Here is a 14,188-nt window from a genome sequence, read left to right as displayed (position 1 = left end):
TCTGGAAATCACAAGTCCAAAATGGGTCTCATTGGGCTAAAATCCAGGTGTCTGCATTCCTTCCAGAGGATCTAGGGTAGATCCATTTCCTTGCCTTTTTCAGCTTCTAGATATCACTTGTATTCCTTGTTGGTGGCCCCTTCCAACATCAACGCCGGCAATGGCCGATCAAGTCTTTTTTACACTGAGTTTCTCTGATACCAACTCTTTTGCCTCCTTCCTACCCAGATAATCCAGAACAATCTCTTTATCTTAAAGTCAACTGGTTACTCACCTTGGCTTCCCCTTGCCGTGTAATATAACATATTCATAGGTGCCTGGGGTGATCCTTGAGGGGCCATGATTCTGCCTACAACTACTTTCACATTTCAGGTGAGAAACAGAGGCTGGGAGAAATTGAATAAGTTGCCCAGGGTCACCCAGTTATGGAGTGGCAAAGCCAGGATTCTCACACTGGTCAGTCTGACTCTAAACCAGGTCTGTTACCTCTTTGACTATAAGAAATCAAATTACCAGTGTCCTCTTGAGGCGTTTACAGTCTACATCAGGAAAGACGATACCTATGTCCACAGAAAAATAACCCAACAGTACAAGGAAGCACAGAAAGGGAGGGGCAACACGATAGAGGGGCATGGAAGTAGGATTGAGTCCCTGACCTGATATTGACCAGCTGTTGGTCATTGGCACAGCAATCTCTTTAAACTTAGTCTCCTTGCCTGTAAAACTAAGAGACTGATGATGAATAACTCTAAGATCCATTTAAGCTCAAAGAGTTAGTGGTCTAATGGGTGGTTCTCAGAGTGTGGTCCTAGACCAGCAGAATCCCCTGGGGAACTCATTAGATATGCAGGTGTTAATGCCCACTTCAGACCTCTAGAATCAAAAACTCTGGGGCTGGTCTAGGAGTCTTTATTTTAACAAGACCTCTGAGTGATCCTGATGTATGTTCAAGTTTGAGTTCCATTGTTCTCATGTAATTCAAACTGTGCAGGTAAAAGCCAAGAGGCAATTTTCAAAATATATTTGGCCTTTGATCCAAATTCCTTCCTTGGATTCCTTCATCTGGATCCCTCTTGATCCTGTTCTCATGATTTTCCTCCTCAATCGGCTATGAACACCTGTTCAAACTAATAGGGCCTTGGGCCTCAAGGGGACCACAGGGAACTTTGAAATTATCAGCTCTGGGGCCGCTCCCTTCAGAGAACCCAGAGATGCTGGCAGTGTTCCTGGCCATAGGGGCCTTGCCATCCCTCTGATGATTAAAACAGCCTTTACTGAAGGTGTCAATGAATGTAAAAGCTAAGAAACCACTGTGTCCTATGCTGGAATATAGACACAGGAGAGAGCAGAGCCTCATTGTCACTTACCTAGTGGGCAGGGAAGGAGCCCCTTACAAATACCACCTGGGATAAAGTACGTGGTTAATAAACAGGTCCCAGAATGGTAGCTGCAGCAGCTATTATGCATGAACATGACCTCTATTCTTATAAGTTATGAGAGAACAAAACTGCAGCCTGAGGACTGAGAATGTAACCCACTTCCCAGTACAAGGAAATAAGAGTGAACATCTTTTTTTATTTAGTTAAATAACGTCTTGTATCTGATGGGATCTAATATCTGATGCTCCTACAGTTTGAAAGTTTATTAATACCAAAGATCGTCCTTGCTTCCTCCTCAGTCTCATGCTTCTGCTTTGATTGGTTAGTTGGTTGGTTGATTGATTTTAAAGAACTGATTTTGTCTGGGTGATGCAACATTCCTAAAAATCTTCATTGATCAAAGAATTTGCTCATTAGACAGAATGTCTAGGGATTTGACATTGGATCAGCCATTCAGTCATTCTTGCCTATTGTCTTGAGTCACCATGGTCCCTAATAAAATGTCTGCAGAGTAAAATGAAACTCTCTCAGCTGTAAGAGAATGGATTCCTCCTATGGATTTTCAGAATATGCCCCCATCCTGTCTCTCGCTCTATCCAAGCCAGTACCTTCTCCCCATCCAGGATCTCTGACGTATCTCCACCAGAACTAAGCTCCATGCACACATGCCTCTTCTTGACAGAGGGCTGCTGGTGGGATGAATTCAAGTAGCTTTGGTCAGTGATGGAGTGCCTCGTGGGCATTCTTGTGGTTTTCAAAGTCCCAAAGCCTGGGTCCAATGTGGGAATGCCACTTAGCAACTGTGTGAAAGTGCGTGCATCTCCTAGCCTCCCAGAACCTCAATTTTCTCATCTATTGACAGTGAATGGAGACACCAGTAATTCCCTTTCTGGATTGTTGTGGGAATAGCATGAGATAACGCAGTGCCTTGCTCATCAGTAGCATTCAAGAAACAGTGGCTATTCTTGCTCCAGTGTTTTCCTTCTTAGAATCCCCTATTAAATTTGTCTTTCCTACTGACAAATATTTATCATTCCAAAATATCTTTTGTGGAGACTTTTGTGCCATTTTTCCCTGCAAGACAAAACCGACAAACCCATTTTGCTCTCATTGCCTGAGGTCTAACTATGAGCTACTCGGCAGCTCTGGCAGCAGCTCTCTGGGCTACATCCAGTTTGCTGTGCCACACAGTTTGTTGTGCCAACGTTTTGATGGAGAAAAGAACTCGTTGTTACTTTCTTTTTCACTTTTCTCCACCTTTCAGATTGAGATATAGAAGCACTCAGTGTTTCATTAGTTAGTATTGGTTAACTTAAAATAAGTACATAAGAGTAGTTGTATCAGTACTAATTAATAGACTCAATGTACATCTGTCACCTTCAAACAATTGCAAGGGCGTCTAGAGTGGATTCTAAGAGGTGCAGGGAAGAAGGAACGTGAGGGTGGCATTTCCCAAAATGCATTTTGTAAAACCCCTCCCCTTCTTGGAGAACCAAAAATCACAGTGTCCCTTAGCACAGTGAAGGCTCTCAAAAAGTCTTGCTGTACAGAACTTGTTCTTCTTGTAACACTTGTCAACAGCACACGAACTTGTCAACTATGAAATTAGGAAATTAGACATCTCCTCTCTGCAACCTGTATTTACCTGTACTAATGGGGACGAGTCTTAGGTCCATTAACTGATATTTTTCTCCAAAAAACAAACTTTGACTGCTTTTCCTGTGCTCATCAACTATGAATAGGGCTTTGAACTATGACTTATACCCATGAACAGAGAGTCAAGGTCAAGATTCCTTTTCTCTCAAATGCTGGCTCAGGTCTGCCCTCATGGGGTTGGGGTTGAGGAGACCATTAACGGAGGCCAAGTCTGAGCTGATGGGCCACACTTGGCTGTGATGTCTGTTTATCAACTGCCCCAAAATCTTGAACTATCTGTATCAGTCCACTGCCATATCTTATACTGAAAAATATGCATTGGGCTTTTTAATCACCAGCACCATTAATCCTTCCTGCTACTTTTGCCTTTATAACCAGTCTTTAAATATTTAGGATTATACACCCCATCAACCAAAAGTGTTTGTCATGCAATCCTCTGACAAGTGTATTTTATATAATTATATACACATACTACTCTCCATCTGTATATTAAAAACTAGAGGCCTGGTGCACAAAATTTGTACATGGGGGTGTGTGTCCCTCAGCCCAGCCTGCACCCTCTCCAATCTGGGACCCCTCAAGGGATGTCTGACTGTCCGTTTAGGCCCGATCCCACTGGGCAGTTGGACATCCCTCTCACCATCCAAGACTGCTGGCTCCCAACCGCTCGCCTGCCTGCCTGCCTGATTGCCCCTAACTGCTTCTGCCTGCCAGCCTGATCACCCTCTAACCACTCCCCTGCCAGCCTGGTCATCCCTAACTTCCCTCCCTTGCCAGCCTGGTCACCCCAACTGCCCTCCTCTGAAGGCCTGGTCCCCCCCAACTGCCCTCCCCTGCTGGCCTGATCGCCCACAACTGCCCTCCCCTGCTGGCCATCTTTGACCTAACTGCCCTCCCCTGCAGGCCTGGTTCCCCCCAACTGCCCTCCCCTGCAGGGCTGGTACCCCCAACTGCCCTCCCCTGACGGCCATCTTGTGGTGGCCATCTTTGACCACATGGGACGGCCATCTTGTGTGTTGGAGTGATGGTCAATTTGCATATTATTCTTTTATTAGATAGGATGAGAAAATCTTGCCCTAGCCTGCTTTTCTCAGTGGGTAGAGCATTTGCCTGCAAACAGAAGAGTCCCGGGTTCGATTCCAGTTAAGGGCACATACCTCGGTTGCAGGCTCCTCCTAGGCTCAGGGCATGTGCTGGAGGCAACACATCAATATTTCTCTCTGTCTTTCCCTCTCTCTTCCACTCTCTTTAAAAATCAATTAAAAATAATAGTAATAAATAAATAAATTTTAAAAAATAAAAATGAGTAAATCTTAAGTTTTTATTTTTTTAGACAGCAAGGTTAATGACATTTTCTTTTTTTTTTTTTTCTTGCACCCTCGGGACTCATTTTGCACCCTTCTTTGGTGCTTTTGGAGGCCCCTGGAAAAGATGTGGCTGGTGTTTGCTTTCTGCTGGACTAACACATCACCCCGTTCTGTAGCTTTCAAAGGCAAGCAGACTTGTGGGCTGTGGCTTTCACCAACATGCCATGCCTTGTTGCATTGATCCCCAGCACCTTCTATCAAGCTGGTCAGGGAGGAAGTGTCTTTGTAACAGAACCACAGCAGTGTCTGGGCAACCTTTATCTTGCAGAAATTCTTCTTTCCTGTCCCCCCTTCCCCACAGCTCTCTCTCTCTCCTCCTCTCGTTCTTCTCCTCCTTACCCCCAGTCCCGTAAAGGTTAAGTGGGAAAGACACTTAACGATGCTGGTTTGGGGAGTGGAGGGCCCCAGCAGCACATAAGGCCCACCATGCTCTTCTAGTTCCTTCTTATGTCAGGAACTCCACAAAATTGCAGAACCTGTAACCACCCTCCAACCACTACCAAATGGCACTTCCGCAATTCAAAGGTTGGCAACAGGCAAGGTGTGAACACAGCGACTTCTTAGAAGCAGAGCTAGTTCACTCCTGGGGGGAATGGCAGAGACAGATAGCCCAAACTGCTCTGTTGTTTCTTCATTGCCAGCAAAAGGCAACCTAATTTCTCCCAAGGGACAGTGGAATTCTGTTGCATGGCCAAAATGCCTAACCTCTTCCAAGTAGACAAGCTGAGGAGTACCTAAGAACACAACATAACTGGTTAGAAAGTAGTGATATGGGAGGGGAAAAGTTTCTCTTTCCAAACTTGTGGAGGAGTATTAGTGTTTACTTTGGACTCCTTGTTCAAAGAGGTTTTTATGTCACCCCAGGTCAAAGACACCTCTGTTACAGCTGTTTCACACAGACTGTGCCTGAAGGGAGCTCTCACCTCTCCCCTTGCAAGTGGTTGATGGCACCTTGTGTGCTTTCTCTACTCTCCTTTAAATGGATCCAAAATGCCTACAGCCGCCACATCTTTACATATTTCTTCAATTGATTCTGAGAATTAATACAGTGAAGGCCCACATGTTAAAATAGAAATCTCCCTGTAAGTAATTCAACAAAAGATTTCCTTGAGATCAGGCTGCTGGAATAACAGGGGGCAAAATGGGGGCCAGAAAATCAGCTTGGGGTGACCCTACAACTGTGCCCAGGAGTGGCTCAGACCATGTATGCAGAAATTTAGAAGTTTGGGGGGAAATGGGGACTGATGATGAAAAGTGGCAATGGAGGGGACTCCCCCTCCGTCGTTCCCATTCCTACGTCAAATTTTTTAAAAAGTAAAAATAGCTAGGTGAGGCAAAGGACAGAAGCAAAAGTGTGTCAGGGAGTATGCTGAAGGCCTACCCAGTTGAGAGCCTTTGAAGTCACTTTACTTCTCAGAAGCCATCAGTAGCCCTGCGTGTGGAGCCTTCCCCCAAGTTGCTCCCATGAGCCTCCGACTCTAAGATGACTCCATCCTTGTGTTTGCTTGTGCTGTTCTTGCCAATCTAAGCTGAAAGTCCTTTCCTTGGGTGGCCATGACTCTTCCCTTGGAAGGATCTCTAGAGACATCAGAGTTGCCTCCAAGCTGAGCCTGGAGGCCATTCACCAGCTCACAGCCAAAGCCTTCCTTTTCTACAGGCCTCAATCACAGGCACAGAGCAGCAGCAGACATGCTGGGCTGAGCCCTCTGTTTAAATGCATTTTGCACAGAGGGAAATGAGGGTTTGAATAAAATCCATTGCATCCCAAATAGCACCAGCTTCTTCACTGGACTGTTCCAGTGTTTTCAAACAGTCTTTATATTCAAAAGTAAAGAATTAACAGTGGAAAAGCCATTGCATAATCCCCCCATTCTTTCTGTTCTTGTTCTGGTTGCTCAAGAAGAGCAGCATTATGAAAGGTACTGTGTCACCTCCAGATTTCCACCAAGGGACTGCAGGGTCAATGAGTGGCAGGCTGCTGCCAGCAGGTCCTGTCTGTTGCTTCTGCAGGCGGAAGGTGAGGCGTGGCTGGTTTTCATTGTATTACCTCTGCACTAACCACACAGGAAGTTGGTCAACTATGTGACAAAATGACTGTCCCAAGCTCTGGAACAAGGAGATCTCACCTCCTCACTCCCAGGGTTCCCACTTCCTTTCTTTTAATACACTTACTGAGATGGTGAGGGGTTTCCACAAAGCCTCCCAGGGGGAGTTCTACTTCCCCTGGGAACCCTACCTCCCTGGCATTGGGAAGGTTGGGCCACACAGACATGTGGCCTTGAGGTTGGTTGTCACTCCAGTAGAGAGATCCCAGTGCCCATGCCCCGACTCTGTAGTCAGCAGTGTCAGGGTTTAGACTCACTTGGCAGTATAGACTCGTTCAAAGGCAAGTGTCCCTGTCCTCTGGAAGCTCCGCCCAGTGTTGGTCCTGCTTTCATGCTCCACCTTGTGGGCGAAGAATCCTGCCAAGGAAAAGGTTTGTATTTGGGTTATAATCAACATAGTCATGAGCCTGCCATCTCATATTAAATGTTAAAAAAAAAAAATTGGCTTGACTTCCAAACAGCCCAAAATGTCCTCCATTAAATGTAATTTAGCAAAATTTACTCAGCAACTACTCTCCCCTTGGTTTTGGTGATGCGATCACGAGCAAGGCATAGCCCCCTTTCAAGGACCTTACAGCTGAGAGAAATAGACCAGTGGTTCTCAGCCTTCCTAATGCCACAACCCTTTAATACAGTTCCTCATGTTGTGGTGACCCCAACCATAAAAGTATTTTCATTGCTACTTCATAACTGTAATTTTGCTACTGTTATGAATCGTAATGTAAATATCTGATATGCAGGATGTATTTTCATTGTTACAAATTGAACATAATTAAAGCATAGTGATTAATCACAAAAACAATATGTAATTATATATGTGTTTTCTGATGGTCTTAGGCAACCCCTGTGAAAGGGTCGTTCGACCCCCAAAGGGGTCAAGACCCACAGGTTGAGAACCGTTGAAATAGACAAAGAAGTAGGGCAGAAATTAGCGTACAGTGATTCATACTAAGATGAGTTTGAGTGAAAACACAGTGCTATAGTGCGACAAAGGAGGCAACCTAATTCAGTGTTTGGGTCACAGAAGGATTCGTAGAGGAAGTGACACCTAGAATAAAGTCTAAAGAACAAGTATGAATTAGCTAAGGAGAAGGATGGGCAGGAGACAACAGGGGAAATCATTCTACTCAAGTGGAATGGAATATGCAAAGGTCTGGAGGCAAGAACTATCCTTGGTTCAGTATGTCTAGCTTATGATGAGGAGTGGGAAGTGGGGAGTAGAACCTGGTTGAATTACAAATGAGGCCAGAGAGATAGGTGGTAAATTGTTCTTTCAATGACATGTATCTATTATCACTTGCCATGATCCAGACACTTAGCTTGCATCCTAGAACAAAACACACAAAGAGTCCTGGCCTAGGGAGCTTATGTTCTGGCAAGGATAGAAGAGGAGGAGACAGACCATACAAGCAAACAAAATACAGCAATTACAATTACACAGTGTGTGGAGCTATGGGCAAAGAGAAAGCAGAGCATGGTACAGGGCCATTGGAAGAGCCCTCCAGGTTGGACAGAGTGAACCTCAATGAGGAAACAGTAAGCCAAGGCTTGAAGAAGATGATGGTTGACAAGTACCCACTGGATTTGACAGTGTCACTGAGACCTTGATGAGAGCCAAGTTAATAAATTTGGAATTTATTTCCACCTCGAGAACAAAGAGGCGTTATTGACGAGTGTAAGCTAAGCCTTGGTGAAATCAGAAAGCCACCCTGTTTTTAGTGTGGAGACCAGGGAGAGGAGTGAGGAGAAAATGGGAGGGAGCTGATTAGGGTGATGGCTGTGGGATGTAAGAGATGCTGTGGAGGAGACAGAATCCAGAGGGTTTGTCTATACATTGGGTGTTGGGGGCAGGGAGTGAAGGTCTCTCTTTTTCTCCTTTCCCCCTATTTTATTCCTTTACTCCTATTTCAAGAGTGAAAAGGGGGGATGGAAAGTGAGATTGTCATAAATCCATCCACAAGGCTCCTTTTCATCAACTTCTTATTAATCTCAGAAAAGTATGGAAAATATGCCTTATATTTGAATAAAAGCCTTTATGGTTTTCTGCTTGGCAAAAGTGCATTTCTTCCCCAAGAATGGGCTCATTTTGAGCCCATCTCCAGGGCTGACTTGTATGAAGGGGAATCTACCATATTGCAGGCACTCTGGTAGGCATGGGGTATAGGTTCCTTTATTGGGCCAGGACTGTTCCCACTTTGTAAATAAGGACACTGTGCCTCAGGGAGGCTAAATAACGATGTCAGAGTCACTACACTAGGACTCAGTAAAGCTGAAGATCAGATCCAGCTGGGCCTATGAGGATGTGTTTTCCTCTCACTGTCACACAGATGCTCACTGCATGGATCCCTCAGCTACACAGGGTTTAAGCACATGTCTCTGTCCATTCTGAATGTCTCTTCTTAGTACAAAATCAGTAGAAAATTCTAATCATTATCTTTCCAGAACTTAAGGTGACATCCTGGCCTCTGAACATGTAAACTGGGACAGTATTAAGAAAGTCAGAGGTTATTTCTGCAACCAGCGTCACAACTTGATTCTACTTCCCTGACTCTGCCCTTCTTCCTCTCCTTGCTCAGAAAACAAGCCTCTTCCTGTTTCCCAAGGCTTGCCCTCTACCTGTGACCTTGACCCTGTTCCTGCCACCTCTCCAGGTCTTTGTTTTATTGGTGTTTTGCTTATTTTCTGAACCTTCAGCTTTTTTTACCCCTCCTTCTCTTTACTCTGGAAACATACTCAGATCCTTCCTACTCTTAAAACAAAAGAAAAGCAAGCCTGTCTCAATCCAGTTTTCCAGTAGATCTACCTCTCCTTCTTTCCAAGCTAGACTTGAAAGAGTTGGACTACCTTTGCTCATTCTAACCCCAGCCCCTTGTTATCCTCAACTATGTTGCAGAAACTGTGCACGCAAAGACCATTAACACACTTATCTTGGCCAGCTACTAACATCAGGCCAAACCAGAGAGAAACAGAGGTAGACTCAGAAAGAGAAGGCTGCAAACCATTCCTGAGAATCAACCACACACTGGGCACTGCTAGCTGCCTTACCTATTTTATTTCATGCAATACCTGCAATCACCACACATGGGAATTATGAATAAGGAAACTGAGTGTCAGAAAAGTTAAATAACTTTTCTCAGATCGCAAAGAAAAATCGTGAGATTTTAGTTAACTGCAAAGTTATGAGCCAGAAATGCCATACAAGTCTTTAAAAGAATATTCTATATGTTGATTATTTTAATAGAATTGATATCTGGATCTCAGGAACAGTTTGCCTGCACAGGAAACAACTATCTGCATTTTAGAAAGAACATGCCAAGGTAGAAAGAGTGGGCAATGACAAGGGACTGTGGAAACAAAGACCTATGAGAAATGATTTGTTGAAGAAGAAATGTTACAGCTGGTTTTGTAAACACAGAAGCAGAAGGCATAGTCTAAGTTTTTCCAGAGGACAGAAACAGGGCTGATGGATAGAAGTTGTAGGGCAGATTTCACCTCAGTATTAGAAAGAACTTCCTGCCCTGGCTGGGTAGCTCAATTGGTCCCAATATGCCAAGGCTGCGGGTTCAATCCCCAGTCAAGGCACATACAAGAATCAACCAATGAATGCATAAATAAGTGGAACAACAAATCTCTCTCTCTCTCTCTCTCTCTCTCTCTCTCTCTCTCTCTCTCTCTCTCTCTCTCTCTCTCTCTCTCTCTCTCTCTCTCTCTCTCTCTCTCTCTCTCTCTCTCTCTCTCTCTCTCTCTCTCTCTCTCTCTCTCTCTCTTTTCCTTCCTCTCTCTCTCAAATCAATCAATAAATAAAAAAATTAGAAAGCATTTCCTGGGTAGTGATTTCTTGAGTAAATGAATTTGAGGCAATATACATGGTGTAATTGTCTACACTCTGGAGGAAGTTTGAATCCTAGCTTCACCACTATTGACTCTAGGACCTCCAACCAATGGTCTACCCTCTCTAAGCCCCACTTTGCTTATTTGTAAAATAGGAATACTAATAGTATATATTTCATAGGATGCAAGGATTAAATGAGATAATATAATAATCAGCACAAAGGACTGTGCTTGACACAGAGCAAAGTCTCACTACACCTGATAATGGGCAGGGCACGCTCAGTGGATGGAAACTCTCCACTATAGCAGTATTCCAGGAGGAGCTGTTGAGGATGTGTGAAGATTTCTATACTGGGGAACTTCCTGAGTCCCTAATCCTGTTGCTAGAGCCCAGGTTGAGTTGTGAGGCCTTCTGATATGGAGGCTCATGAGACTCACTATGTGAGTGTGTTCATTTTGGTGGGAGTAGCAGGGAAGGCATTGAAAGATAGGTAGTTCCTACCAGCTCTATTTCCCTCCAATCACAATTCTCACAAACCCTTATGACCCTTCTTGGCTTCAAAGTAAGAAGAGACTTGATTGAGGAGGTTGTCACTCTTAGAGGAGAGAGGATGATGTTAACTCCTACCACCTTCCCTGCCGCCAGCAGGACTAAGGGAACAGCTCTCCTGCTGGAGAAAATCTTTTCCCTGCCGTCACCAGTTACGCTCACCCTCTCCTCCAAATCTGTGCCCACCTTTGCTCCATGTCAAAGCTGCTGGCACTTGGGCAGGAGAAATTGAAGGTTCACTGGTTGCTTTTCATAGGAAATGCCTCTCTCTATCCTCCCTAGGAAAGTAGGCGCTGTTAATTCTTGCCTCGCTTTCTTAGAATGATATATTTCAGACTTGTTCTGCATGTCCCTATCTGTGTTCTGCTGGATTAAGCTGGAAGAGGGCCACATGTTCAAAGATCTTGATGACTAAAGGACGTTTGAGAGGCAGAGGAGGAAGTTCCTCCAGGTGGCCGCACCCTGGTCTCTCCAGAACATGAGCTCACACTGTGTAGCAAGGCACAGAGCCCCACACACCAGCATGGACAAACAGGGACTTGTCTTGGGACAAAGACAAAGTGTGCAGTGCCTCGCCACAGCATGTAAATATTTCTTAAAACAAACAGGAAGGGTTTGGAATAATGTTTTGTGGGTGAGGGGGGGGAGCACAGTTTTTGCATATTTTCCAAATCCTGTAAGGTAGATCTATGGCTGCTACGTGGAGGTTGATTAGAATTGCAAAGAGAGGCTCTGTGACATACATTTGGACTTTTGTGTTTGCCTAGAAACTCACAGAGAAAACAAGCAGAGATGCTGTCTTCTAAGTCATTGGAATTTTTCTTGTTCTCCTACATGGCATGTTTAACAGTTACAAACAAAAAGGCCTCATGCCTGTGCCTCACAAAGGTGCACGCTTGTCCTGAGACACCCAGGTGGTGACAAGGGCTCTTTCTGTGGCTTTAGTTTGTCCTTTCCCCAAACACGAGGTGGGGCAGCACTGTACAAGGTCACTCTGCTCCCAAGTTGCTGAAGATCACAGGGAAACAGGGGAGGGACAGAGACTGAAGTGGGGGGCCATGTGGGGTCTGCCCAGCATAAAAAAGTCTCCAGCCCAAAACAGTAGCTCCGTACTTGCCCATATTTGTATCTCCCCCACCAGGAAGCCTCCATCCCACTCATCAGTTGGTGGAACTCTGTGACACCACAGTGTTCTATCTTTATCTAGCTTAAATGGCCTGTAGATTGTGGTTAAGATTTAGATATTGGGCCATCTATAATCCCTCCTCCCACTTTGTACTAAAGAACTTCTTAATCTCATCTACCAAAAAATAATTAAAATCTCATCATCTCTGCCCAGGGTGCACTATGCCATTACAGAGAAGCCCAGCACCCATTCGACAGCCTGGGGCAAGGGCCTGGTGCATCTCCCTTAGGGGAGATGAAGAGACTGTTCTTACAACAGGAGACACTGCAACAACTCCCTCAGCTCCCTACCTCACCAGGTCTGAACCGAGAGGGAGCAGCTCAGAGTGAAGACCCACCTCCGGGCTAAGCTCAGTCCTCTTTGCAGGCAGTGAGAAGGCTCTGGCTCCCTGGCCAGGACACTCCTCAGCTGTGCTGATGGTTCCATGGGGAAGTGCTGGAGGAAGAGCCTGCACAGAGCTGACCCAGCACTGTCTGCCTACCACCCGCCCTGCCGCCTCCCGGAGAGCTTCCCGCTGACCTCCTCTGCTCCCGCTGCTCTTTCCCTCCCTGGGGGCAGGAACTAGAGCTGTCTGCTCAGGGAACCAGAGCACTGTCTGGCACAGGGCAGGGTCCCTGGTGGGGTGCACAGGGATGAATGAACCCTTTGCCCATTGACAAACTGAGGGAGCTCATTGACAAAATGGTGCCCCCATGAAACAGCGGTGACTTGAGGAAATGGCAGCCAAAACGGTCCGGTTGTTCCCCCTCGAGTTGCAACTCTACTGTGTGTGCTTTTGTAGGAAAACATTTGGGTCAGAAAGCTGCAACGTGCTGCCCCATACAGGAAACCTTCTCAGAGTGTGCCTCTGAGCCTTGCTCTGTGCTCAGAAGGTTTAATCACCAGTCTCTGTCCACATTCAAATTGGAAAAAAAAAATCAGAATATCCAAAATTGATGAAATACTCAAATTTCCAAAGTGTGGTGGTGTGTGAACATTCATTACCATTAAGTTATAGAGCTGTCCTTATAGTACTCTCCTTTTTCTCTATCTTACTAAATTGCAAAATACAAAGCCACTGGAGATACTTATAAAAAGAGTGATGCAGTCCTAACTCAGAACCTTAAGGAGAGAGTCCTACATAGTCCTACCTTTGTCGGATCTGGGTATCCTGTTTGGCTTTTTAAAACTGTTATCAAGGTTAATGGATGTGCAGCTCCAAACAAAAAAGAATGTTCTCCCCTCTCTCTTTTTATGTAAGTATATAATGCATATGGGAAATGCTTCAAAAAATATATGTTGCTAGAGGGGGGGGGGGAAGTATTACAAAAGATATGTTTCTTCAAAAGAAAAAATAATGATAAGGTTATTTCCCTTTCACAAACCCCAAAATTCACTTTTTTTTTTTTAGCCTACACTTGACAGTAACCTCAGATGCACTGAAGTCAGCCCAGCTGCACAGAATAAAGCCCAGTGTCTGAGTGAATATATGTCTCATCTTCCCTTTCTAGGCTTCTTGCCCTCCTCTCTGGCCCCACTAACTAATAATAGTTAAAATGCTGATTGCAGGCCCTTCGGTGAGGGTCTTTGAAAAGCCTCCAGGTGGCTGCCCTGGCACTGTAAGCCTGGTTAGTCATCACTACTAAAGTGAAAAAAAGAACAAGACAAGCAAAACGCCCAATCTATGTGGAAACACACACACCTCTATACATTCAAATAAAAAAGAAAAAAATATAGATAAAACAAAAGTACAGAGAGAACTTAAGAGTATTGTGTAAGCCTGACTTTCATACAACTAACAAATAAAATTTCCCCTTGTTTTCCCGCCCAAGTGAGAGGCTTCTCTTACCGTTCTGGACCACGCTAATGAGGGTGACGATGACCAACAGGACAATATTGCCCATGGTTTCTTGATCCATGTTTGCTTCAGGCTCACCAGCGAGGACTGCTCTGTGCCACCCACGTCTGCACTGTCCAGGAAGGGGAAGTAAGAGCCTGCACTCTGTCTTTCATCATTAGAATTTCTGAAGGTCCCAGCACAAACACAGTGCTGCTTTCTCCTTCCTCTCTTCCTCCTCCCCCTCTCCTCCCCCTCTTCTCCTCCTCCTCCTTCTTTTCTTCTTCCTCCATTTCCT

General features: G+C 45.1%; 1 protein-coding gene across 1 annotated transcript in view; it reads right to left on the bottom strand.

Moving 5' to 3' along the window:
- ALOX5AP (arachidonate 5-lipoxygenase-activating protein) overlaps nt 1–14,118 on the bottom strand; it is a 33,733-nt gene extending 19,615 nt beyond the window's left edge. Inside the window, exons 1-2 of the mRNA XM_005877260.2 lie at nt 13,903–14,118; nt 6,765–6,864 (exon numbers count right to left, since the gene is read on the bottom strand). Of these exons, the coding sequence (XP_005877322.1) occupies nt 6,765–6,864; nt 13,903–13,972 (170 nt within the window). The 5' untranslated portion in view covers nt 13,973–14,118. The remainder of the gene's footprint in view (nt 1–6,764; nt 6,865–13,902) is intronic.
- Nucleotides 14,119–14,188: the final 70 nt, after the last annotated feature.

The sequence above is a fragment of the Myotis brandtii genome, unplaced genomic scaffold, assembly GCF_000412655.1.
Source record: "Myotis brandtii unplaced genomic scaffold, ASM41265v1 scaffold513, whole genome shotgun sequence".
Lineage (NCBI taxonomy): Eukaryota > Metazoa > Chordata > Mammalia > Chiroptera > Vespertilionidae > Myotis > Myotis brandtii.
Note: the sequence above shows the minus strand (reverse complement) of the source record. Positions and strands in the feature narration are given on the sequence as shown.